A 26,759-nucleotide genomic window follows, 5' to 3' on the forward strand; every position below is an offset into this window, starting at 1 on the left:
TCTCTGCAAGCGGCCTTTTACCAGGGTCTGTCGGAGCAGCTCAAGGATGAGTTGATCTCCTATCCTGAGCCTAGTGACCTGGACAGCTTGGTAGCCTTGTCCATTCGGGTGGATAATCGAGTCCGAGAGCGAAGGAGGGAGAAGCAATGGGGTCCGTCTAATCGATCAGCTTCTCAGTTCCCAGTCGGGTCGGGTGGTGGACCAGAACACATCGATCATTCTCCACCACCATGGATTAGTGGAGAGGTCCTCTCTCCCGATTCGGAACCCATGCAAGTGGGGCGGCACGGGTTAACCAAGGAGGAGCGTCAACATAGACGTAAGACCAACTGCTGCCTTTACTGTGGTAGCTCGGGACATTACATCTCCACCTGTTCCCGGCGGTCGTCAAACTGCCCGGCTCGCTAAAGTTGGGAGGACTTTTAGCGAGCCAGTTTCAACCTCTCAGTACCTCTGTCAGACCCCGTTTCCCGGCTACCCTTGTGAACAGGAATCAGAGCTTAGCGCTTAACGCTCTTATCGATTCAGGTGCCGATGGAAGCTTTCTTGATGCCGAGTTGGTGGAACAGCTGGGGCTTTCCAAGGAGCAATTGCCGGAAGCCATTGAAGCGACCACTCTGAACGGCAGTAGTCTGGCACGTATCACGATGAGGACTGAACCGGTTAAGATGCGGTTGTCGGGGAATCATTCTGAGATGATTTCATTCTTTATTCTGCCGTCTTCCCATGTTCCTCTGGTCCTTGGATACCCCTGGCTGAAGGAACACAATCCCACGTTCGATTGGGTGACGGGCAAGGTAACGAGTTGGAGCCTTGATTGTCATGCTAACTGTCTTAAGACTGCCTGCCCCCATTCGGTTCCCAGTCAGGTGATTGAGGCTAAACCCCTAGATTTGTCCCTGGTTCCCGAGACATATCACGATTTGGGGGAAGTTTTCAGTAAGCAGAAGGCTCTGTCACTCCCTCCCCACCGACCATATGATTGTGCCATCAACCTGGTTCCTGGAGCTGTCTACCCCAAGGGAAGGTTATACAGTATCTCCCGACCTGAACGTGAGGCATTGGAGACCTACATCAAGGAGTCCCTAGCTGCTGGTCTCGTTCGTCCCTCGTCATCACCCCTGGGGGCAGGATTCTTCTTTGTGGGGAAGAAGGATGGCTCTCTTCGACCGTGTATTGATTATCGGGGGTTGAATGACATCACGGTCAAGAACAAGTATCCCCTGCCCTTGATGAGTTCTGCCTTCGACTCCTTACAGGGTGCTACGGTGTTCACCAAGCTAGACCTACGCAATGCGTATCACCTGGTCCGGATCAGAGAGGGGGACGAGTGGTTGACGGGTTTCAATACACCGATGGGTCACTTCGAGTATCAGGTGATGCCGTTTGGATTGACCAATGCTCCAGCGGTATTCCAGAGTATGGTGAACGACGTCCTGAGAGATATGATCGGTCTCTTTGTGTTTGTTTACCTGGACGACATTCTGATCTTCTCGAAGGAACCTTCCGACCACGTCCAGCATGTCCGGCAGGTTCTGCAGCGATTGTTGGAGAATCGCCTGTTCGTGAAGGCCGAGAAGTGCGAGTTTCACGCCCACACGACATCCTTTCTCGGGTACATCATCTCCAGGGGAGAGATTAGGATGGACCAGGAGAAGGTTAGAGCGGTTCTGGAATGGGCCCAGCCCGGTACGAGATTGCAGCTCCAGAGATTTTTGGGGTTTGCGAATTTCTACCGCAGATTCATCCGGGATTACAGCCGTGTGGCCGCTCCATTAACTGCCTTGACTTCCAGTATCAGGACCTTCAAGTGGAATCCGGAGGCGGATCGTGCGTTTCTGGATTTGAAGAGGCGATTCACCAACGCACCGATTCTCTCTCAACCGGACACGGCCCGTCAGTTCGGTCGTTGAGGTGGACCGCGTCTGATGTGGGAGTTGGCGCCATCCTGTCGCAGCGATGCTCCACGGACAGTAAACTCCATCCCTGCGCCTACTACTCTCGTCGCCTTTCGCCTGCGGAGAGGAATTACGATGTGGGTAACCGGGAGCTTCTCGCGGTGAAACTTGCCTTGGAGGAGTGGCGCCACTGGTTGGAGGGGCGGAGCAACCGTTTATTGTCTGGACTGACCACAAGAATCTTGCTTACGTGCAATCGGCTAAACGTCTCAACTCCCGTCAGGCCAGGTGGGCGTTGTTTTTCGGACGATTCAAGTTTGTCCTGACGTTCCGACCTGGATCTAAGAACGGCAAGGCGGACGCCTTGTCCCGGATGTTCTCCAAGACGGAGGAGAGTGGGTCCAAGACTGAGACAATTCTCCCCCGGAACTGCGTTGTGGGAGCAGTTATGTGGAAGATTGAGGAGGAGGTGCTGGCGGCCCTTCGGACTCAACCCGGTCCCGGTAACGGTCCACCCGGTCAGTTGTTTGTGCCTGAGTCTGTTCGTCCTGCTGTCCTCAAATGGTCCCACGCCAGCAAGATGGCTTGTCACCCTGGCGTGGCTCGGACTATGGCGTTTCTTCGCAGACGTTTTTGGTGGCCTGCCATGGCCGAGGATACTCGGGGTTTTGTTGCTGCCTGTCCAGTGTGTGCGCAGAATAAGAGTACCAATCGGCCCAGCTCTGGACTACTTCACCCCCTTCCTATTCCCCGGCGACCATGGTCGCATCTGGCTCTGGACTTCGTCACTGGGTTGCCCGCTTCTGAGGGGAACACGGTCGTTCTGACTATCGTGGACAGATTCAGCAAGTTCGCCCACTTTGTGCCAATTGCCAAGCTTCCCTCTGCCTCGGAGACGTCCGAGATCCTGGTTAGGGAGGTTTTCAGGGTCCACGGTTTGCCCAGTGATATCGTTTCCGACCGTGGCCCTCAGTTTACCTCTGCTGTCTGGAAGTCCTTCTGTTTGGCCATTGGAGCTACAGTCAGTCTCACATCTGGTTTTCACCCCCAATCCAATGGTCAGGCGGAGAGAGCCAACCAGAAGATGGAATCCACGCTACGCTGCCTGGTCTCTTCCAACCCCACCTCCTGGGTCTCTCAGTTGCCTTGGGTTGAGTATGCCCACAATACTCTTCCTACATCTGCCACTGGGATGTCTCCCTTCCAGTGCCTGTATGGCTACCAACCTCCCCTGTTTCCTTCTCAGGAGAAGGAGCTCTCTGTGCCTTCTGTTCAGGCCCATATTCGTCGTTGCCACCGGACCTGGCATCGGGCCAGAAAGGCACTCCTTAGAGGTTCGGACCGGTATCAGCTCCAGGCGAATCGTCGCCGGATCCCCGCTCCCACCTACACCATCGGAGATAGGGTTTGGTTGGCCACACGGGATCTTCCGTTACGGACTGAGTCTAGGAAGTTGTTACCGAAGTTCATTGGTCCGTTTGTGGTGGAGAAGGTGATCAATCCAGTGGCAGTTCGACTCAAACTACCGAGGACGCTCAGAGTCCATCCCACCTTTCATGTCTCCTGCCTCAAGCCTGTCTTCCTCAGTCCTCTGTTGCCTCCTCCGCCTCCTCCTCCTCCTCCTCGGATGATCGGAGGTGGTCCTGCCTACACGGTGCGTCGCATTATGGATTCCAGACGGCGGGGCCGGGGTTTCCAGTATCTCGTGGACTGGGAGGGGTATGGTCCTGAAGAGAGGAGTTGGATTCCGCGGCGACAGGTCCTAGATGCGGACCTCATCAGGGATTTCTACCGCCTTCATCCTGGCGCTCCGGGGAGTCCGCCCGGTGGCGTTCGTCGGAGGGGGGGTACTGTAACGATCCCGGCTGTCTGAGTCGGGTCCTGTCTGGTTACTAGTGTTCCCGGTCGTAATCTCCAGTTTCCCGAGGGGTCGGGAACGCTCCGGGGAGCGCTCTTGTTTAACGCACCTGCATCCCATCAGTAATCTGCACACCTGGGCCTGATCATCACCCTACTTAGGCTCTGGCCCAACATCCAGTTCCTGCCGGATCGTTAGCCATGAACAGTATGTTTTTGCCGGCGTATCAGCCTCAGTACTAGAGTTAGTTTTTGTTGTTTTGTTGCACATTGTTGACCTGCCTGGTACTTACCTCCGTTCTGTTCTCCCTACAGTCACTCATCCGGAACCTCCACCCAACCTCTGCCTGATGGTCGGCGGCTGCCGAGCCATCATCGGACCAACCACTGTACCCTCTACAACTCCTCCACGCCGCCCGCTCTGTTCCCTGGATTATTTCCTTCCAACCGTGGATCAGTTAATAAACACTCACCTTTTGACACCACTTACCTTGTCCTGGTCTGCTTCTGGGTTCTGGCTTAGTAAACCGTGACACACCAACCACTACCACCCCTAAACCCACACACCTGTCTCTTCTTGTTGATAAAAAGGCAGGTGTGCATACTAGGTTAATATTTAGGAATGTTTTAACTTGATAATATTTCATGTATTTTGGAAGATGGGGTTGGGAGGAAATTGAGGCTAACACAGTTGATGGTTCTGGAGGGAATGCATCTGCCTTGAATCCCCATGTGGTCTATAAGAGCCACTCCCATATCATCAATCAAGCAGACAGAGCACAGCCACAAAGACCCCACATGAAACAGCTTGTCCCTGTGTGTTTCTAGTTCCAAGGCTGAAATCAAAACAGATCTAATTTTATTTGTCACATGCGCCAAATAAAACCGGTTTAGACCTTACAGTGAAATCCTTACTTATAAGCCCTTAACCAACAATGCAGTTTTAAGAAAAATAAGTGAAGTAAAAAATAAAATAACAAACAATTAAAGAGCAGCAGTAAAATAACAGTAGCGATGCTATATACAAGGGGTACCAGTACAGGGGTACTAACCTGTGTGGGGCACAGGTTAGTCAATACAAGGACTTCACAGTGCACTAACCAAAGCAAGGCCTTGAGTAAACGTTGAACATGGCATGACATAACAGTCTCTTTCTAACCTGCATTCTAACTATTAATTTAGTGAAAATATTAACATTGTAACTAGACCTTCATTGTAACTACTAATGTAGTGAAAATACCTGCATTCTAACTACTAATGTAGTGAAAATACCTGCATTGTAACTAGTAATGTAGTGAAAATACCTTCATTGTAACTACTAATGTAGTGAAAGTACCTGCATTGTAACTACTAATGTATTGAAAATACCTTCATTGTAACTACTAATGTAGTGAAAATACCTGCATTGTAACTACTAATGTAGTGAAAATACCTGCATTGTAACTACTAATGTAGTGAAAATACCTGCATTGTAACTACTAATGTAGTGAAAGTACCTGCATTGTAACTACTAATGTAGTGAAAATACCTGCATTGTAACTACTAATGTAGTGAAAATACCTGCATTCTAACTACTAATGTAGTGAAAATACCTGCATTCTAACTACTAATGTAGTGAAAATACCTGCATTCTAACTACAAATGTAGTGAAAATACCTGCATTCTAACTACTAATGTAGTGAAAATACCTGCATTCTAACTACCTACAGTAACTACTGGTGGACAAAAAATGCAATGCTACACTAATGCTAGGCTAAAACAACAAATATCGTAGGGTTAATCAGGGATAGGGTTAATGCGTGGATAGGGCTGTGGCAGTCATCAGCCGGTGATTGTCAAGCAAATAACTGCCGGTCTAACGGTTATTGACAGTAATTGACCGTGAATTAACATAAACACATTTAGCATCTCCTGGCTTATACACATAGCCTACAAGACACTGATGCAGACCTTTGGAACATCTACATTTTAAAAAGTCAAATAAATCCATGTAATATAGCCTACACCTTCACAATAAATACATTATTTATTTTAGACAGGTCTAAAGAAACTTGATATGTAGAAAATGTAGTCTATTACAGAAGAAGAGAATAGCATACTCTGAGTTGTCCTTATGTTAGGTCCTGATCTGGCTATGCCATATGGCTGTGGGCTACACTAGTTCATTTAGCAGACAAGATTTGATTAGAATTTCATGGCAATATTTTATAGTATTTTATAGTATGAAGAATAAAATTGAACAAACCTGAATAAAATAGAAAGGATATTTTCTCCAAACAATTTGAGGGAGTGTGCACATGTTGCTATTCTGTGTTGAGCAGTTAACAAAGAAACAGGTCCTCCTATATGCTTAATTTAGAGTTATCTATGTTCATTGTGATACAAACGTTGGGCTATATGTTATGATTTTTAATTCATTCTAAGACTGCATGATGCGACTCTAATGAAGATTTTTTTTAAAGTCGCATGAAAGGCATGAGCTCTGCTTAGTTTTTTGTGCAGGCTGTACACACTTCAACAGTCTCTCATTGACATTTTGACAAGCACTTGATAATGCTTCAAATTTCCCAGCGGCATCCCCTTTGTGTGGCCGTAATGCCCCCTAAAAAAATCCATACCTTTTGCAGCCAGTGGCCTTTGTGCCCTTAGGCTGAATATAATAATTGTAATTCCCTTCTCCCTGCATGCTGCGTGCTCCGAAGCGCCTCTCACTCACATGGATCTCTCAAATAGCTCAATTCTTATTAGCCAATGCCCGTCACGTAATCGGGTCTTTCTCACAGGCTACAAGTGAAGACAGACACATCGGGGACGCAATTGTGCGCATCCTTATCCAATTCCGAGGTGCATATTGAAGATATTGGAAGAACTGTCCACATGTACTTTTCGTCAGCCAACAAGATGAGTAGGCCTAATGAACAGTAAAAGCACTAGCCTACAGTGGGGAAAAAAAGTATTTAGTCAGCCACCAATTGTGCAAGTTCTCCCACTTAAAAAGATAAGAGAGGCCTGTAATTTTCATCATAGGTACACGTCAACTATGACAGACAAATTGAGAAAAAAAATCCAGAAAATCCCATTGTAGGATTTTTAATGAATTTATTTGCAAATTATGGTGGAAAATAAGTATTTGGTCACCTACAAACAAGCAAGATTTCTGGCTCTCACAGACCTGTAACTTCAGGAGAGACAGGACTGAAGGAAGAGGAGGGGGTGTGATGATTTATATTAAAGAACATATCCGATGTAAACAAATTGAGTGGTCATGTGATAATGAACTAGAATGTATTGGCCTGAACATTACACTGTCTCCCCAAATGTCTTTTACCCTCATTGGAATGTATAGGCCACCTTCCACCAAAAGTGTGTTTTTTGATCAGTTTAATAACATGCTTAGGGAATGTGATTTTGGGAAAGAGGTCATCTTAATGGGAGATTTTAACATTAATTATGAAGACAAGTGTTGTAGGAAAACCCTCAAACGGATCACTAATACCTTTGACCTTACACAGCTAGTTAAAGGGCCAACCAGGGTGACTTGTTGCTCTAAAACACAGATTGATTTGGTGTTCAGTAATAAACCAGAGAGAGTGACTAAATCATTCAATATGGTTACTGGGCTATCTGATCATAATCTGACACTTATAGCCAGAAAGCTGTCTTTCAAGAGCAGGTTTAACCTCTCTACTGTTAGAAAGCCTGATCAACTAAGAATACCTAAGAGTGAATTAAGCTATTTTGAAAATGCAATTAAGGGAATTAACTGGAATGATCTCTTGTCCTATGCAGACGTGGAAGCTGATAGTCAAGTTTTTCTATCCACAATCCAGACTACATTAAATGGTTTCCTAAAGAAAAGAAAATCCAAACCTGGCCAAAAGAGCACTCTTCCTTGGCTAAATGGAGAAATCTGGAAATTGATGAAAGAACGAGATTATTATCTAAAAATAGCCCTAAGATCCAAATTAGAGCATGACAGACGTAGGTTTACCATGTTGAGAAATAAGGTGATGAAAGAAATCAGACAGGCCAAGGCAAACTTTTTTATTAACATAATTGGTGAAGCAAAGGGAAATTCTAAACTGATCTGGGAGAATCTAAAAAAGTTAACAGGGAAAGACCATAGTAACACTGCAAAAAGACTATAAATCATGGTGAATAACAATCTAACACAGGATGCAGTCGAAATAGCAATAGCCTTCAATTCCTACTTTATTGACTCTGTCAGGGTACTGACACAGAACCCCTCCACTGGTTTCTTGGGCTCAGTGCTAGTAAATGATGCTCAACCTGTCTTCATCATAAGGGAGGTTTCTGAGTCAATGGTAGACAAGGTGATTAGCTCACTAAAGAACTCTAAAGCCAAAGATGTGTTTGGGATGGACTCTACCTTTCTTAAAAACTACAAAGAGTCACTCATTGGCCCCATTACTAAGGTCACCAACACATCTATTGGTCTCGGGGTGTTTCCAAGGGTATGGAAGTCGGCCATAATAACGGCCATCTTTAAATCAGGCGACCCTGCTGATGTGAGTAACTACAGGCCCATTAGTATACTACCTGTGGTGTCAAAGATTGTTGAAAAGTGTGTAGCAGAACAACTGATTGCCAACCTCAACAACAGCCCCTTCACATTACATTCCATGCAGTTTGGCTTCAGAGCGAAACACTCCACAGAAATGGCCAACTGCTTTCTTCTGGAAAATGTGAAGTCCAAGTTGGACAAAGGGGGCGTTGTTGGGGCTGTGTTTCTGGACCTAAGGAAGGCTTTTGATACTGTTAACCATGAGATTCTCATCACAAAATTGTCCAAGTTCAACTTTTCCCCCGATGCCTTGAGATGGATGAAATCATACCTTGAAGGCAGAACTCAGTGTGTCAGAGTGAGCAATGAGCTGTCGCCCACTCTTAGCTATGATGTGGGTGTGCCCCAAGGGTCAATACTGGGGCCCCTCCTGTTCAGCCTGTACATTAATTATCTGCCTTCTGTCTGTACTGGGTCTGAAGTTCAAATGTATGCAGATGATACAGTGATATATGTGCATGCAAAGAGCAAACAACAAGCTGCACAAGAACTCACTACTGTAATGGTCCAGGTTACAAAGTGGCTCAGTGACTCGTGTTTGCATCTCAATGTGAAAAAAAACTGTTTGCATGTTCTTCACAAAGGGGGCAACAGATGCTACTGAGCCAGAAGTCTATGTGTCAGGGGAGAAGCTCCAGGGGGTATCTGATTTTAAGTACCTTGGCATCATACTTGATTCCAACCTCTCTTTTAAAAAGCATGTGAAAAAGGTAATTCAAATAACCAAATTCAACCTAGCTAATTTCCGATTTATACGAAATTGTTTGACTACAGAGGTAGCAAAACTGTACTTCAAATCTATGATACTCCCCCACTTAACATACTGCTTGACTAGTTGGGCCCAAGCTTGCTGTACAACAGTAAGACCTGGTCCTCTGTAGCTCAGCTGGTAGAGCACGGCGCTTGTAACGCCAAGGTAGTGGGTTCGATCCCCGGGACCACCCATACACAAAAAAAATGTATGCACGCATGACTGTAAGTCGCTTTGGATAAAAGCGTCTGCTAAATGGCATATTATTATTATTATTATTATTATTACCTATTCAGTCTGTCTACAAACAGGCTCTCAAAGTGCTTGATAGGAAGCCCAATAGCCATCATCACTGTCACATCCTTAGAAAGCATGAGCTCCTGAGTTGGGAAAATCTTGTGCAATACACCGATGCATGTCTTGTATTCAAGATCCTAAATGGCTTGGCTCCCCCTCCACTCAGTATTTTTGTTAAACAGAAAACCCAAACATATGGCAGCAGATCCACAAGGTCTGCCATGAGAGGTGACTGTGTAGTTCCCCTAAGGAAAAGCACCTTTAGTAAATCCGCTTTTTCTGTGAGAGCTTCCCATGTCTGGAATACACTGCCATCAGACACACATAACTGCACCACATATCACACTTTCACAAAATGCTTGAAGACATGGCTAAAGGTCAATCAGATTTGTGAACATGGTCCCTAGCTATGTGTTGCCACTTTCCATGTCTGTTGTCTGTAACTTGTGAGGTGTGGAAACACTTTGTTGCTTTTATGAATTTTGTCTTGCTGCTTTTTGTTCTATGTTGCTCGGTCTGTATGCTACGTCTTGTTTGTCCTATGTTGCTATGTCTGTATGCTATGTCTTGTTCTATGTTGTTATTGTCTATATTGTAATTGTTTTTAATAACCTGCCCAGGGACTGCGGTTGAAAATTAGCCGGCTGGCTAAAACCGGCACTTTTACTGAAACGTTGATTAATGTGCACTGTCCCTGTAAAAATAAACTCAAACTCAAACTCAAGAGGCTCCTTTGACCTCCACTCGTTACCTGTATTAATGGTACCTGTTTGAACTTGTTATCAGTATAAAAGACACCTGTCCACAACCTCAAACAGTCACACTCCAAACTCCACTACGGCCAAGACCAAAGAGCTGTCAAAGGACACCAGAAACAAAATTGTAGACCTGCCCCAGGCTGGGAAGACTGAATCTGCAATAGGTAAGCAGCTTGGTTTGAAGAAATCAACTGTGGGAGCAATTATTAGGAAATGGAAGACATACAAGACCACTGATAATCTCCCTCGATCTGGGGCTCCACGCAAGATCTCACCCCGTGGGGGTCAAAATGATCACAAGAACGGTGAGCAAAAATCCCAGAACCACACGGGGGACCTAGTGAATGACCTGCAGAGAGCTGGGAACAAAGTAACAAAGCCTACCATCAGTAACACACTAGGCCGCCAGGGACTCAAATCCTGCAGTGCCAGACGTGTCCCCCTGCTTAAGCCAGTACATGTCCAGGCCCGTCTGAAGTTTGCTAGAGTGCATTTGGATGATCCAGAAGAGGATTGGGGAGAATGTCATATGGTCAGATGAAACCAAAATATAACTTTTTGGTAAAAACTCAACTCATCGTGTTTGGAGGACAAAGAATGCTGAGTTGCATCCAAAGAACACCATACCTACTGTGAAGCATGGGGGTGGAAACATCATGCTTTGGGGCTGTTTTTCTGCAAAGGGACCAGGACGACCGATCCGTGTAAAGGAAAGAATGAATGGGGCCATGTATCGTGAGATTTTGAGTGAAAACCTCCTTTCATCAGCAAGGGCATTGAAGATGAAACGTGGCTGGGTCTTTCAGCATGACAATGATCCCAAACACACCGCCCGGGCAACGAAGGAGTGGCTTCGTAAGAAGCATTTCAAGGTCCTGGAGTGGCCTAGCCAGTCTCCAGATCTCAACTCCATAGAAAATATTTGGAGGGAGTTAAAAGTCTGTGTTGCCTGCTAGGGTCTCTGTTCATTAGAATCCTCCCCCCCCCCTCCTCTCTCTCTGTGGATGACTTCGTCAACCACTTTGAAAAGAAGGTTGACGACATCCGATCCTCGTTTGTTAAGTCTAATGACACTGCTGGTCCTGCTCACACTGCCCTACCCTATGCTTTGACTTCTTTCTCCCCTCTCTCTCCAGATAAAATCCTGCGACTTGTGACTGCAGGCCGCCCAACAACCTGCCCGCTTGACCCCATCCCCTCCTCCCTTCTCCAGACCATCTCCGGTGACCTTCTCCCCTACCTCACCTCGCTGATCAACTCATCCTTGACCGCTGGCCATGTCCCTTCCGTCTTCAAGAGAGCGAGAGTTGCTCCCCTTCTCAAAAAACCAACACTCGACCCCACTGATGTCAACAACTACAGACCAGTATCCCTTCTTTCTTTTCTTTCCAAAACTATTGAGCGTGCCGTCTTTAGCCAACTCTCTTGCTATCTCTCTCAGAATGACCTTCTTGATCCAAACCAATCAGGTTTCAGGACTGGTCATTCAACTGAGACTGCTCTTCTCTGTGTCACGGAGACTCTCCGCACTGCTAAAGCTAACTCTCTCTCCTCTGCTCTTGTCCTTCTAGACCTGTCTGCTGCCTTTGATACTGTGAACCATCAGATCCTCCTCTCCACCCTCTCCGAGCTGGGCATCTCCGGCGCGGCTCACTCCTGGATTGCGTCCTACCTGACCGGTCGCTCCTACCAAGTGGCGTGGCGAGAAGCTGTCTCCGCACCACGTGCTCTCACCACTGGTGTCCCCCAGGGCTCAGTTCTAGGCCCTCTCCTTTTCTCCCTATACACCAAGTCACTTGGCTCTGTCATATCCTCACACGGCCTCTCCTATCATTGCTACGCTGACGATACACAACTAATCTTCTCCTTTCCCCCTTCTGATAACCAGGTGGCGAATCGCATCTCTGCATGTCTGGCAGACATATCAGTATGGATGACGGATCACCACCTCAAGCTGAACCCTGGCAAGACGGAGCTGCTCTTCCTCCCGGGGAAGGACTGCCCGTTCCATGATCTCGCCATCACGGTTGACAACTCCGTTGTGTCCTCCTCCCAGAGTGCGAAGAGCCTTGGCGTGACCCTGGACAACACCCTGTCGTTCTCCGCTAACATCAAGGCGGTGACCCGCTCCTGCAGGTTCATGCTCTACAACATTCGGAGAGTACGACCCTGCCTTACACAGGAAGCGGCACAGGTCCTAATCCAGGCACTTGTCATCTCCCGTCTGGATTACTGCAACTCGCTGTTGGCTGGCCTCCCTGCTTGTGCCATTAAACCCCTACAACTCATCCAGAATGCCGCAGCCCGTCTGGTGTTCAACCTTCCCAAGTTCTCTCACGTCACCCCCCTCCTCCGCACACTCCACTGGCTTCCAGTTGAAGCTCGCATCCGTTACAAGACCATGGTGCTTGCCTTTGGAGCAGCGAGGGGAACGGCACCTCTGTACCTTCGGGCTCTGATCAGTCCCTACACCCCAAAGCGAGGGCATTGCGTTCATCCACCTCTGGCCTGCTGGCTCCCTTCCTCTGCAGAAGCATAGTTCCCGCTCAGCCCAGTCAAAACTGTTCGCTGCTCTGGCACCCCAATGGTGGAACAAGCTCCCTCACGACGCCAGGACAGCGGAGTCACTCACCACCTTCCGGAGACATTTGAAACCCCACCTCTTTAAGGAATACCTGGGATAGGATAAAGCAATCCTTCTACCCCCCACACACACAGCGGAGTCGCTCACCACCTTCCGGAGACATTTGAAACCCCACCTCTTTAAGGAATACCTGGGATAGGATAAAGTAATCCTTCTACCCCCCACCCCCCCACCCCACAGCGGAGTCACTCACCACCTTCCGGAGACATTTGAAACCCCACCTCTTTAAGGAATACCTGGGATAGGATAAAGCAATCCTTCTACCCCCCACACACACAGCGGAGTCGCTCACCACCTTCCGGAGACATTTGAAACCCCACCTCTTTAAGGAATACCTGGGATAGGATAAAGTAATCCTTCTACCCCCCCCACCCCACAGCGGAGTCACTCACCACCTTCCGGAGACATTTGAAACCCCACCTCTTTAAGGAATACCTGGGATAGGATAAAGCAATCCTTCTACCCCCCCCACACACACAGCGGAGTCGCTCACCACCTTCCGGAGACATTTGAAACCCCACCTCTTTAAGGAATACCTGGGATAGGATAAAGTAATCCTTCTACCCCCCCAAAAAAAAATTGTAAAGTGGTTATCCCACTGGCTATAGGGTGAATGCATCAATTTGTGAGTCGCTCTGGACTAGAGCGTCTGCTAAATGACGTAAATGTGCCCTTGAGCAAGGCACTTAACCCTAATTGCTCCTGTAAGTCGCTCTGGATAAGAGCGTCTGCTAAATGACTAAAATGTAAAATGTAAAATTAGATGGTTGGAGAATGTGCCTCTTATTTGCAAATGGTTAGAACAATGGAGAATGTGCAGACAGGAAATCTTCCCACACCCATTGCATGTCTGAGATTCTTCTGGCATCTGCTCTCAGCCTGTACAGCGATTTCTTTAAAATAGAACAATAAATATACCTCATGAATAGACAATAGCTCCAACAAAATATATTTTTTGTAATATTTCAAGATATTAAAAAATATATCATAATGTGTGTTCCTTACATCATGATACTTCGTCCATATCCGCCTTTCTGGTTTGGAGTGTTAGAACCCAGATGTCCCAGGTTCATCTTCCTCAACCTTGTCATCAGACATTATAACAGTATTATTACATAGAAAAAAGTGGCTGATGTGATAGGGTAATCACGCAACAATGGTGGACTTTAACATAGTCACATACCTGTGGGGGTGCCTGGAACTGGTGATTGGCCATGATTGAATTCCTTGGATATCATCCAGAAAAAAATATAATATGAATTTGAGCCAATCATCAAGTGAAAATGAAATGTTTTCATAATGCAAAATGATGTTCATAATATTACAGTAGTTGATATTACCAAAGAAACTGTCCGTATTTCCTCCAATACAATACGAGTGCAGCCGCAGTAACAATCAGACATAGAATGACAATGAGTAGAACCCAACAGGCAGCAGAGGTCTCTATGAGGAGAGAGGGGATACAGTTAATATAGGAAACAGTCTGTATTTACAATTACATATAATTGTGTTGACCTAACAAGCATCATGGCTCTGATGCAAACACTTTCCTGCAGAAAGCAAAGAGATAATACTAAGTAATAAGACATGTACATATGCAGTAAGAGATAAGTGTGTATCATGACCATCTTAGTTAGTGGTTATACAGTACCTTCCTGTAGAAAGGGGAATGAGGACATAAGTCTGATACTAACACATGCAGTGAAAGATAAGTGAGCATCTGGCTCAACTTTGTTATCCATGCTACATCACATTTCTCATAACCTCATATATGTGTTTTATGTGTATGCCAGGAATGCCTGTATTGTTGCCAGACAAATTTCCCTACAGGACAATAAAGTATTCAGTAAAGTACTCAATCAAGCAAGCAAGCAATCAACCAATCAATCAATCAATCAATCGCATAACAATTATAAGCAACTTATAAAACAGTATAAGCAACCAGTTAAGCAACCAGTATGAATACTTGTGTGTGTGTGTGTGTGTGTGTGTGTGTGTGTGTGTGTGTGTGTGTTTCAGGTGCTTCTCACCAGAGGATGTGTGTACATAGAGGGAGCCAGTTGCTCGTCCGTAGGGGTTGGAGGCCTCACAGACATAGAGACCATTCAGCTCAGAGCTGAGACAGAGGAGGTGCAGTATGTCTCCCTCTGCTCTCACTGAAGACACAGGCCATGGCTGGACCACTCTGGAAGAGAGAGAGAGGAGAAGAGGGGCTGAGTGTGTGACTGTGTATGTGTGTGTGTGTGTGTGTGTGTGTGTGTGTGTGTGTGTGTGTGTGTGTGTGTGTGTGTGTGTGTGTGTGTGTGTGTGTGTGTGTGTGTGTGTGTGTGTGTGTGTGTGTGTGTGTGTGTGTGTGTGTGGACGTGTTTAACTATACCTGTGTTGGTCCCCACAAGGTCAAATGCTATTTCTAGTGGGTTTAGGGTTAAGGTTAGAATTAGTGTTAGGGTTAGAATTAGGGTTAGGGTTAGGAGATTGGGTTAGTTTTAGTGTTAGGGCTAGGAGCTTGGGTTAGGTTTAGGGTTAGGGTTAAGGTTAGTTTTTTTGGTTAATGTTAGGGTTAGGGTAAGGGTATGGGTTAATGTTAGGTTTAGGGTTAGGGTTAGGGGTTAGGGAAGATAGGATCTTGAATGTGACTGAATTGTATGTCCCCACATGGTTAGATGCGCAATACTTTGTGTGTGTGTGTTTGTTCGCGTGTGTGTGCGCGGGTGCGCGTGTGTGTGTGTATGTGTGTGTGTTTGTGTGTGTGTATGTGTGTGTGTGTGTGTGAAAGACAAATGCATGATTTGACTGCCAGCAAAATTCAAAAGCTGTCCTTTAGACATGAACAAACTGAAGCTTCAAGCTAATTTAGATATCACGTCAGCTAACATTTAGATTTAAACTGGATTGAACTAGTTTACATATGAGTGAGTACCTGCTCCAGGTGTAGTTGGGTTGTGGGTTGCCATCTGCTACACATAGGAAGACTGTGGCTTTAGAGGCCTCACTAAGGGTGATGTTCACTGACTGAGGTGGATCTGAGAGAGAGAGAGAGAGAGAGAGAGAGAGAGAGAGAGAGAGAGAGAGAGAGAGAGAGAGAGAGAGAGAGAGAGAGAGAGAGAGAGAGAGAGAGAGAGAGAGAGAGAGAGAGAGAGAGAGAGAGAGAGAGAGACAGCTAGGAAGTCAGTGACTTAGCAGTGTGGAGCCAGGACAACATCTCCCTCAACATCAATTAGACCAAGGTGCTGATCGTGGACTATGGGAGAAAGAGGGGAGAGCACGCCTCCATCCACATTGACGGGGCTATTGTGGAGCGGGTCGAGACCTTTAGGTTATTTGCTGTCCACATCAGTAAGGACTTAACATGGTCCACACTCACCCACACAGCCCTGAAGAGAATGGGTCTTCAGATCCTCAAAGAATTATACAGCTGCACCATCGAAAACATATTTTCTGAGTGCATCACCGCCTGGTATGGCAATTGCATCGCCCTTGACCAAAAAGCGCTACAAAGGGTGGAACTAATAGGTGTTAATAAAAAGTGGAACTAATAGGTGTTATTCAAAGGGTTCTCCTATGGGGACAGCCGAAAAAACATATTTGGTTGTAGGATAGCACGTTATTATCTAAGAGTGTATAGACAGACAGGGACTGTTTAGAGGGACTACTAGGCTATAGCCAGTGAAGACAGTGAGAGTCTATACTTACAGTGGATGTATATGGTCTGTGATAGTGGAATTTACATTTACAGTGGATACCGATAGTGTAGGACAGTAGTAGTGGAGTATATACTTACAGTGTCTGTCTATAGTGTAGGACAGTGGTAGTTTAGTATATATTTACAGTGTCTGTCTATAGTGTAGGACAGTAGTAGTAGAATGTATTTACAGTGGATGTCTATAGTGTAGGACAGTAGTAGTAGAATATATTTACAGTGTCTGTCTATGGTGTAGGACAGTGGTAGTAGTATATATTTACAGTGTCTGTCTATAGTGTAGGACAGTAGTAGTAGAATGTATTTACAGTGTCTGTCTATAGTATAGGACAGTAGTAGTAGAATGTATTTACAGTGTCTGTCTATAGTGTAGGACAGTAGTAGTAGAATGTATTTACAGTGTCTGTCTATAGTGTAGGACAGTAGTAGTAGAATGTATTTACAGTGTCTGTCTATAGTGTAGGACAGTAGTAGTAGAATATATTTACAGTGTCTGTCTATAGTGTAGGACAGTAGTAGTAGAAGACACGTACAGTGGATGTTTATGGTGTAGTTGTAGCTCCTTTCTGTTGCCAGGGCAGACTGGTTGACCACACACTGGACCTGCTGCTGATTGGCTGCTCTGGTTGGCACCCCGAGCAGGTGGCTGAGTATTGTGGTGGTTCCATTGGCGTGCTGGGTGGAGTTTGTCATTGTCCTCAACAAACTGCCGAATGTACCTGTAATCCACTTCACTTCTGCCTGTGGCTTGGCACCAGCAGCCACACAGGTTGCCAAGACAACCTCATTCTCCCCAATGACAGGAGGAACATCAACTGTCACACTCACTACTGGAGGAACTACGACCAGAAAACAAACAGAGGACAGAAAACATGAACAAGTCAATCATTATTGTGTTTCCCATGTAGCTCAGTTGGTAGAGCATGGCGCTTGCAATGCCAGGGTTGTGGGTTTGATTCCCACGGGGGACCAGTATAAAAATGTATGCACTCACTAACTGTAAGTCGTTCTGGATAAGTGTGTCTACTAAATAACTACAATGTAATTATAAATGTGGAACTATATGTGAAAAACAACCAAAACACACACAGCCTGTCATGTGAAACTTATCCAAATGCTCATGTTACATGACCAAAAAACCCTACCATGTTTTATATCTGGCCAATTGCAATATACATTATTTGTAGCTACACATTTACTGTATTGGAGGTTTGGGCAAATCCGGTTTAACAGGTTTTAGCTCACCCTGATGATCGGCACCTGCACCTGAGGTATTAGGTTTCACACATCACAAAAGCTGTTTTTCATTTTCAGCAGTTCCATTGAAAAGCCTTCACAGCCCAGTGATTATGCCGTTAAGGGATGCTGTATATATTCCAAATGTGGAACTATACATAAAAAACAACCAAAACACACACAGCCCGTCATGTAAAACTTATCCAAATGCTCATGTTACATGACCAAAAAACCCTACCATGTTTTATATCTGGCCAATTGCAATATACATTATTAGTAGCTACACATTGACTGTATTGGAGGTTTGAGCAAATCCGGTTTTAACAGGTTTTAGCTCACCCTGATGAGAGGCTCACCACCTAGAACCTAGAACCCTCTATGCAAGGTTCTTCCATAGAATTAGGAATTAGAATATGATCTCTATGGGTTCCTGATAGATTCCCCTGTAAATGGTTCTGCCTAGAACCCTCTATAAATAATAACATATATTTTTAAATGTTTTATTGTCACATACACCAGATAATTGCAGTGAAATGCGTTGTTTTACAGGGTCAGCCATAGTAGTACAGCACCGCTGGAGCAAATTAGGGTTAAGTGCCCATTTTTTTATTTCTAAGACATTCTAAGGTTGGTACTGCCACAACCCTACCCCCAACCCCATCAAAGTTGCCCATCCCTGCTCTACTCAGAATAAATTACACAATCCCACTCAATTCTCGTTATGAACACCAACTCCTGAATCAACACTAGAAATGTTACACTGAAAAATCCACACTGCTGGTTCACTCATACTTCAATCTATTCTCCCACTCCCTGCTCAATACAATTACAAAATATCATTTATGTCAGTATTGTATTTGTAAAATGATTAAGGGAATCATTGCACAAATCATATGCACAAATATTCCCATATACTGTAGGTACAGTTTTAAACATATTTAAACATTTATCAGATTACTGGAACTCCTGATGTTAAAGTTTAAACAATTAGATAAACACTAATGCTCATGCACTATTTAAAAGTATGAAAAAAATTACAATAAAGCAAATAACTATTTCATCCAAAAACAGATCTTAGGATAAGAAAAGGTTATAGGTCGAATCGTATCCCTCTGGAAAGAACCCCTTTGGCACCCTTTTTTCTAAGTGTAGAGAAGATGGATTTTCCTTGGCAAAGCAAAACCTGTAGATGAGGGCTCTGCTCTTGCTTAAATAATGAACCTTCCAACTATTTAGCTTTCTAGTATTGATTATCACATGCAGTCTTTCTACACTGTCAAAAGTAGAAACAGTGATACAAAGAGTGAAGGAAGAGTTCTTACCAAGCACAGTCAGAGGAATCTCTGTATTGTATGCTCCACTGGGGAAAATACTGAAGATACATGTGAAGGTGCCTTCATCCAACAGTCTGACAGCTGTTATTCTAATAGATCCAAGGTTTTCTGATGGGTTCCCAATAAACTGGACTCTACCTTTCAATCCATTTGGTGCAATAAAGTTTGTAACCCCATTGGGATAAATCAGCAGAAAATTATGTTTCTGTGTTTCTTCCAAAGTACTTTTCTGCCATGTTATCTGTTCGAGGTCCTCGGTTGTCTCTATCAGTCTGCAGGATAAGTCCACATCCTCCCCCTGTACCACAGTCCTACATCCACCAATCACCCGTATACCTGAAGAGAAAACACAAGGCAAAAACACTGTCCAAAAGATACCTGTAGAATAGATGCTTATGAACTCTAATAAACAGAGAAGTTACCTAAACACACCAATAAGACCATGATTTGTATTTAGCTGTGCTTATGAACTATGATATCCTATTGATATTGAATTGTGGTTATTGCAATAACTAATGTGCCAATTTCTCAATATTTGACACAATGCACATTTGGGCAGCCATAGTCAGAGGAGATGGCTAAAGCACATACTGATCTGGGTCCAGTCTAGTCTGAAACTACTTAGTGAATATGTTATTAGAATAATAAGCCAAAAGCCCTGACACTATTATTACACTTACTCAAGAGTAAGATATCCAATACATTCCCAGATACTTGGGCATGCTCAGCATATCTCAAAACTACTGAGTTAAAAACATAGTAAACATACTGAGTTAAAAACATAGTAAACGTACTGAGTTAAAAACATAGTAAACATACTGAGTTAAAAACATAGTAAACATACTGAGTTAAAAAAACATAGTGAACATACTGAGTTAAAAACATAGTAAACATACTGAGTTAAAAACATAGTAAACATACTGAGTAAAAAACATAGTAAACATACTGAGTTAAAAACATAGTAAATATACTGAGTTAAAAACATAGTAAACATACTGAGTTAAACACATAGTAAACATAATGAGTTAAAAACATAGTAAACATACTGAGTTAAACACATAGTAAACATACTGAGTTAAAAACATAGTAAACATACTGAGTTAAAAACATAGTAAACATACTGAGTTAAAACATAGTAAACATACTGAGTTAAAAACATAGTAAACATACTGAGTTAAAAACATAGTAAACATACTGAGTTAAAAACATAGTAAACATACTGAGCTGATGTGTGTGCCTTATTGTACCCTAAAAGGACAAGGACTACAATTTAATGGCGGGATTGTGTGTTTGGTGGGTGTTATTTTCTGCCTAGTGTTAATAAGAAAAAAGTGACAAAAACATGAGCGCAATAATATGACATTTGATGAAATCAATTGAAAACCTACTTTCTGTATCCCTCTAGATGATGAGTAGAATCACACAGCACAGCTTCCGTAACATGCTTTGCTCCTCTCATTGCTAGGGTCACAGGGGAAATGTAATTATGGAATTGTATTACATTTTGAGATTGCCGTTTGTAATAATGAGGTCCTATTCTTTGTTTATGCAAAACAGTTATGTAGGCTATCTCAAATGTTAAATAATGTTGAATGCAATGCAATTTATTTGAGCAATGGTCAGCAATCATCAGTCTTTGATGGAGTAATGCACATCTTGCAAAGTAGCCTATACCTTATTGCAAAAATAAACAAACAGTCCTACATTGGTCAGTAATAATGGAATAAAACAGATGAATCTGTAAATTTAATAGGCCACTAACCTTTGATGAATGTTAGTTCCTCTGCTGAAGTAGCGTAGAGACATTTGTTTTTTGCTGTTTGTGCTGACAGACAAACGTCCTGCTGCTCCTGTAGGGAAACCGTTTTTCAGTAAGCCACAGCAGCTATTGCACAATTGGGTGGATTATGGACGAGACTGTCTAATCTCCACCCCACTCACAGACTCCTGCCGTTTCATAGGCTGTGTGCTACCTCTTTGAAAGCCCATATCACCATTTACTGGTTCTGAAACATACCCATAGGCCTTATTACAAACAAATGATGGGACAAAATTATTTATTTTCTTTAAGAAAAACAAAGTTAAATACAACAACAGGCCAGATTCTGTATGACTTGGGACCCCTCTCTCTGATGATACACTATATATACTAATGTATGTGGACACACCTTCAAATTAATGTATTCGGCTGTTTCAACCACACCCATTGCTGACAGGTGTATAAAATCGAGTGTCTCGCATTTACATATAGAATAATACGAAATGCTCTGAACTAGGAAACTCTGTAATGTCGGACTTGCTATCTGGTTGAATATGGCACGTGCATATGCAGGAACCTCTCTTTATACTTCTATTGGTACATTTAGAAGTTTGGACAGGAGTGAGGTGGGCGCGCTCCAGTACAGTAGGTGGCGTTAATGCACAATAACGTTGGATGCCATCCGGCGATAAACCCCACAGAAGAAGGGGCGGGGGCGACAACGGTAGCAAACTAGCCATACGCCTGTAGACAGTCTTCTTTGCCCCTGCTTGTCAGGCACTGTTTTCCTGTAGTTCTGTTAATGATGGTGAGGGCAGATGTTCAGCAGGCGGAAGTGAAGCACACTTTGTCCTACAGTAGCTTAGCCAGCTAGTCCTAAGGACACGGTGTCGCTAACTATCAAGCTAGCCAATACACTGTGTCGCTTTAGCCGGGAGGCAGGGACAACCAGTGTATTTTTAAATATATATTTATTCACAAAATTAGTGCAGTGGGCCTTTAATAATCCTGTATTAGCAGACCGATATAGCCGTCTGCAGTGCCAGCATGAGGAAAAAGATGTCAAGCATTGTCCCAATAAATCAATAAAGTTTCCTTGTATAACCAGACTGGCTGTTATAGTAATCATCTCATCATACAGCTTACAACCAAAAGGCTATAATCATGCAGAAACAGGCCAGGGCTATCATGTTTTATGTGAGGATGCAGAGCCAACTGCCAGGTAGTACCAACTCCACGATTCTGTAAGAGGCTCACAACAACAGGTTTTGAAACCTCTTACCCTGGCAATTTGACTATTAAACTCATGGGTACACTTGCAATGGCTGCCAGTCCTGACTGGATTGGGAACACCAGGCCTATGATTTCTTAATCCGGCCCAGAGTATGTGTAGTCGTGGGAACTGTTGAAGTGGTCAGCATCACTGTGGTGACCTTGTTCAGAGACTGCAAAGTTAATGGTTTACTCTTTACACACACAACCTCGATTTCTTGTTGAGTCTACAACTTCATTCACATTACCTAAACTCAGCAGGAGATACCGTTTTTTGTGATGTGTTGATGCCTCGAAAATACCAAAAAAAAATACAAAAACTCACCTAAGATTAGATATACTCAAGAATACTTAAAGACTGTTCTGAAATAACATTCTTCTCTCCCTGTTGGTTTTCCCTGCTCTTTGCAGACAGTATATTGCACAGGTAACTAACCTAGTACAACCATCCGGAAACATTCTGTGTCGGTGCGCAGCGGTAATCATTCTGGTAATTGCGAGGCTTAGAGACAGAACCCTGGCAGTTAAAATGGTAGGTCAATATAATTGTACTGAAGTTACAAATTGCATGAGCTTTTACATGTACTTACTTACTTAGTCCTCTTCGTCCCAGTGGGATATAAGACTGCAACAATCTTCTGCCACTGAAGTCTATAGTTGTTGTGCTATCAGCCTGGGTGATTTTGCGCTCAGCAGTTTATCTATGGCCAGCCTTCTCTCATCTATTTTCTTCAATGTATCATGTGTTAACCACTTCTTACCCTTCTTCTTTCTAAAGACAATAACTTTCTTTGGTGTTTCTGTGTGTGCATTCTTGATGTTACTCCACGTTGTTTCAACTGTGCCCTGGTCTTCTTCTTCTGCATTGGCTCGATTCTAAAAGCTTACTTTATTTCAGGAGATGTGAGCTTGTTGATGTTAAAGACTTTCTGCCCTTGCTTTATGGTGTGTGTGGCTCGCAGCTTCAGCCTCACCTGGGCTATTAGCAGGAAGTGGTCACTGTTGCCCAACGGTGGACTTTGACATACTGCAGAGACCCTTGCCATTTATTTTTTATAATGATGTGGTTGATTTGGTTGACGGTGTGACCATCTGGGGATCTCCATATTATCTTATGGATGTCTTTGTGAGGGAAGAGTGTGCCACCAATCACACAGCTGTTATTGAGGCAGAAGTCGACAAGCCTTTCACCATTGTTATTGATGGTACCACAGTCGTATTGCCAAATAGCCTGTTCACAGTCTGTGTTATTGGCTCCAACCTTGGCATTCAAACCTCCCGTTATCATGATCACATCGTGTTGTGGGACCTTGGATACTGCTTGTTGTAGCTGCTCCTCTGCCTTGTTGGTGGGGGCATAGCATTGCAGGATGGTGAACTTGCAGTACATGGAGTCAAATCTTGCTCAATGATGGGTTCCCATTCCAAGAGTGATTTGGCAGCTGTTCTACTGATAATGAGGGCTGTCCATCCTGTCCATCTCTCTGATGACTTGAGCTACGTTTGAAGTTTTAAACATGGTGGGGACATTCCATGCTCCAAGACAGACTGTAGTTTTTGTGCCTAGAAAACTCCTCATTGAGCTCATGATTTCCCGGGTAGGCCTTTCATCTGAAGCCATTATAGTGCCTAAAGATTGGCTGAAGTTTCCTTTTGGGTCCCTTGTTGTTGTAGTTTTCAAAGTTGTTCCAGTTTCTTTAACAATGTGTGTTTTAACGGGCTGGGGTTGTTAGCCCCACACCCAACCCCCAACCTGGAGGGCCTGGTGCTGTGTTTAGTCTGGCCTCTCACCTGGAACCAGCCCGGCATGGTTGAACCTGCCTGGGGCCAAAACCCCACCGGTATAGCTTTCAGGATCACTGAAACATGCAAGCTTCCCCACAAATGCCAAGGAAACAGCACTCAGGGAAGAGCTTTTACATGTAATTACCTTTTACTGTGTAATGGTTTGGCACAGGCGTCTGCAGTTCTTTGTTGGTCAGGAGTGGCATTTCAATAGCCTGGGGCCAACTAAAACCAATGTTGACCTGAAGGAATTCCACAGTCTGCTCTTTATGTTCCATCTCTCTATAATGTAATTTACTTTTGTCGTTTTTTTAGGTGCAGCAGGAATGCAAAGAGGAGTTGATTGATGAAAACTGTCTAGCAACGGATGCTGAACAACACTGTCAACATGGACCCACAACACTGAGAGAAAAGGAGGCAGAGTAAACAGGAGGAGAACAGAGAGGGCGACTGAGGGGTGGAGGTGTGGGTGAGAGAATGTACAGCACTTCTATTTCAGGCATTGACCACCTGATAACGACAGTGCTGAGTTGATGGAAATATATGGACGTCATTTGTACCAGAGCATGAGCAACAGATACACCTCTGTACTATATAGGCAGAAGGTGGTGCTCAGGGTTAAGGGCTGGCGAGCCTGCTGTGGGCTAGTATTTCCAAAGAAGATGGAAAGCTAAGGCTTGTTTACTGAAAAACAACAAGCCCATGGGATTGTATTTATGGATCAAATGCAATATATCACAGTTGTTTCTAGATAGCAGTGTCCCTGCTTTATTTTTCTATTCAGAAGACTATTCAAATAATGTATCCACCCAGTTGATGTGTGTCCAGGCCATGAAATAGATATAAAGCAATAAGAAGGCCTTGTAGTTGGGTGTAAGGAACTAGATCTACATAGTAACATGTATATTATCAATAACAACATGAGTAAAGGACAACTACAGTAATGTGTACATATATAGAGAAACACGCACACTGCAGAATGACATCTCAAGACCGCTGGTCACACCATGATGGGAGAAAGAAGAAGAGGTAGAGAGGCCTGGGAAAGAGTTGGTGCATGTGTTAAACTCTTAAATAATCATTGTTTATCAATACACGTGCAAATAGAAAATTGTTACATTTCCTGCACTTGGTCAATAGATCACCATTCAATAAAACATAAACTGTTATCATTAATTACATTATTCACAGCAGTACAACTGCTCTTGCCTTCTCTCTCCTTTGTGTACTAAGAAAGTAGTGAGCAGAGGGACACAGCTGAACGCTTCACAGCCATAAAGCCATGTGAATGAGTTTGAGGCGTTCCCATGCTCTACTGATCTCTGCCGTTACCATAGGGATGACGTCACGGGACATTCCATCACAGCCACTAGTCCATATTATATTACATGGGTTCAGTTCTCAGAGTAACAGCATAATACTCAAGTTGGGAACCTGGCCGGAGGCTTAGCTACTAGCATTCAGTTCTGAATCTGGTGTAGAGGGCGGAGGCTGGTAAACAGTGACTTCTTTGAGGAAAAGAAGAGAGCTTCAATGTCTGTTCTCTGATATCTTTCTCTTGTTAGTTCTTTTTACTGCTTTATGTTTGGTTTTTCATCAATCTCTCTGTATCATCCCTCTGTCACTGGTTACACATCCCAAAGGGAAACCCCCCCATCTCCGGGGAACAGAGTCATGTGAGGGAGTCATGTTGTTGCTGTATATGCACTGTACTTGTTAGGCTATGGTTCAACCCAGCACTCAGAGAAACAAACACGACAAAGGGAGTGGAAGAAACAAAAATACTTTAATAAAAGTTCAAATTGTCTTAGTCCAAAAACAACTGAAGTAAAGGAACAGAGTGGGCTAGTCGGCTCCGGAGGAAGGAGAGGCTGAGGCAGGCAGGCAGGCAGGCAGGCAGACCGGCAGGCAGGAAGGCAGGCAGGTTGGGAGGTATGTCTGAACGCTCTGGTAAGAACAACGATCTGGCGCCGGTGGAGAGCCATGCCCCGGAATTAGTAGTGCAGGTTGATGAGAGAATAGGATGCAGCTGCGTAGGCAGGAATCACTGGAAACAACCCGCAGCTGCACAGGGAGAGGCAGATCCTGAGCACGCCCCCTGATCCACTCCAGACACACCCACATAAAGGGGACAAACACACATACAGATACAACAGACAGAGGGGACAAAACAAGGAGGAAGGGAAACAGAAAAGGGAGAGACAAGCTGCCCACATAACAGTACCCCCCTCAATGGTCGCCACCTGGCGACCCACCAGGCCTGTCAGGGTTGCCGTGATGGAAGTCCGTGATCAGCTGAGGATCCAACACAAAACGCTTTAGGGACCCAAGACCTCTCCTCTGGTCCATAACCTTCCCAATCGACTAGGTATTGGAGACCCCTACCCCGCCTCCGAGAGTCCAGGAGCCTACTGACGGTGTAGGCCGGATGGTCGCCAATGAGGCGAACAGGTGGAGGTGGATCAGCCGGCGGACACAAAAGGCTGGAGGACACAGGTTTCAGTTGGGAGACGTGGAAAGTAGGGTGTATCTTCATGGCTGAAGGCAACTTCAAACGAACCGCAGCGGGGTTGATGATGGACTCCACCACAAACGGACCCAGGTACCGAGGAGACAGCTTGCGTGATTTGGTACGAAGAGGTACGTTCTTAGACGACAGCCAAACCTCTTGACCAGGATGAAACACAGGTGCGGGAGTCCTGCTCCTATCCGCTGTCATCTTGTTCCTGTCGGTGGTCCGGCAACGCTTCCGAGCGTCGCGCCACACTCTCTGGCAGCGGCGGAGGTTCTCCTGAACCGAAGGAACAGCCAATTCCTTCTCCTGAGCAGGAAACAGAGGGGTTGATAACCCATGGTAACTTCGAAGGGTGAAAGACCAGTGGC

The 26,759-nt window shown here is 44.7% G+C and overlaps 1 protein-coding gene across 1 annotated transcript; it reads right to left on the reverse strand.

Moving 5' to 3' along the window:
* Positions 1-13,890: 13,890 nt before the first annotated feature.
* On the reverse strand, positions 13,891-21,889 carry LOC123481706 (nectin-3-like). Its single transcript, XM_045206457.1, has 8 exons — positions 21,842-21,889; positions 20,281-20,308; positions 19,049-19,396; positions 17,024-17,329; positions 15,711-15,813; positions 14,821-14,975; positions 14,131-14,233; positions 13,891-14,016 (listed from the first exon to the last, which is right to left on the reverse strand). Exons 1-8 carry the CDS (start codon positions 21,887-21,889, stop codon positions 13,902-13,904), a joined length of 1,206 nt encoding a protein of 401 aa, XP_045062392.1. The 3' UTR covers positions 13,891-13,901.
* Between the last annotated feature and the right edge of the window lie 4,870 nt (positions 21,890-26,759).

Source organism: Coregonus clupeaformis, chromosome 23, assembly GCF_020615455.1.
Source record: "Coregonus clupeaformis isolate EN_2021a chromosome 23, ASM2061545v1, whole genome shotgun sequence".
NCBI lineage: Eukaryota > Metazoa > Chordata > Actinopteri > Salmoniformes > Salmonidae > Coregonus > Coregonus clupeaformis.

Coding starts and splice junctions, on each gene's coding strand:
- LOC123481706 (XM_045206457.1), bottom strand. CDS start 21,889: ATGCTTGACATCTTTTTCCTCATGCTGGCACTGCAGACGGCTATATCG. Junction 17,330..19,048: donor GATTCCTCTGACTGTGCTTG/GTAAGAACTCTT, acceptor TTCTGGTCGTAG/TTCCTCCAGTAGTGAGTGTG. Junction 14,234..14,820: donor CTATGTACACACATCCTCTG/GTGAGAAGCACC, acceptor CTCTCCTCATAG/AGACCTCTGCTGCCTGTTGG.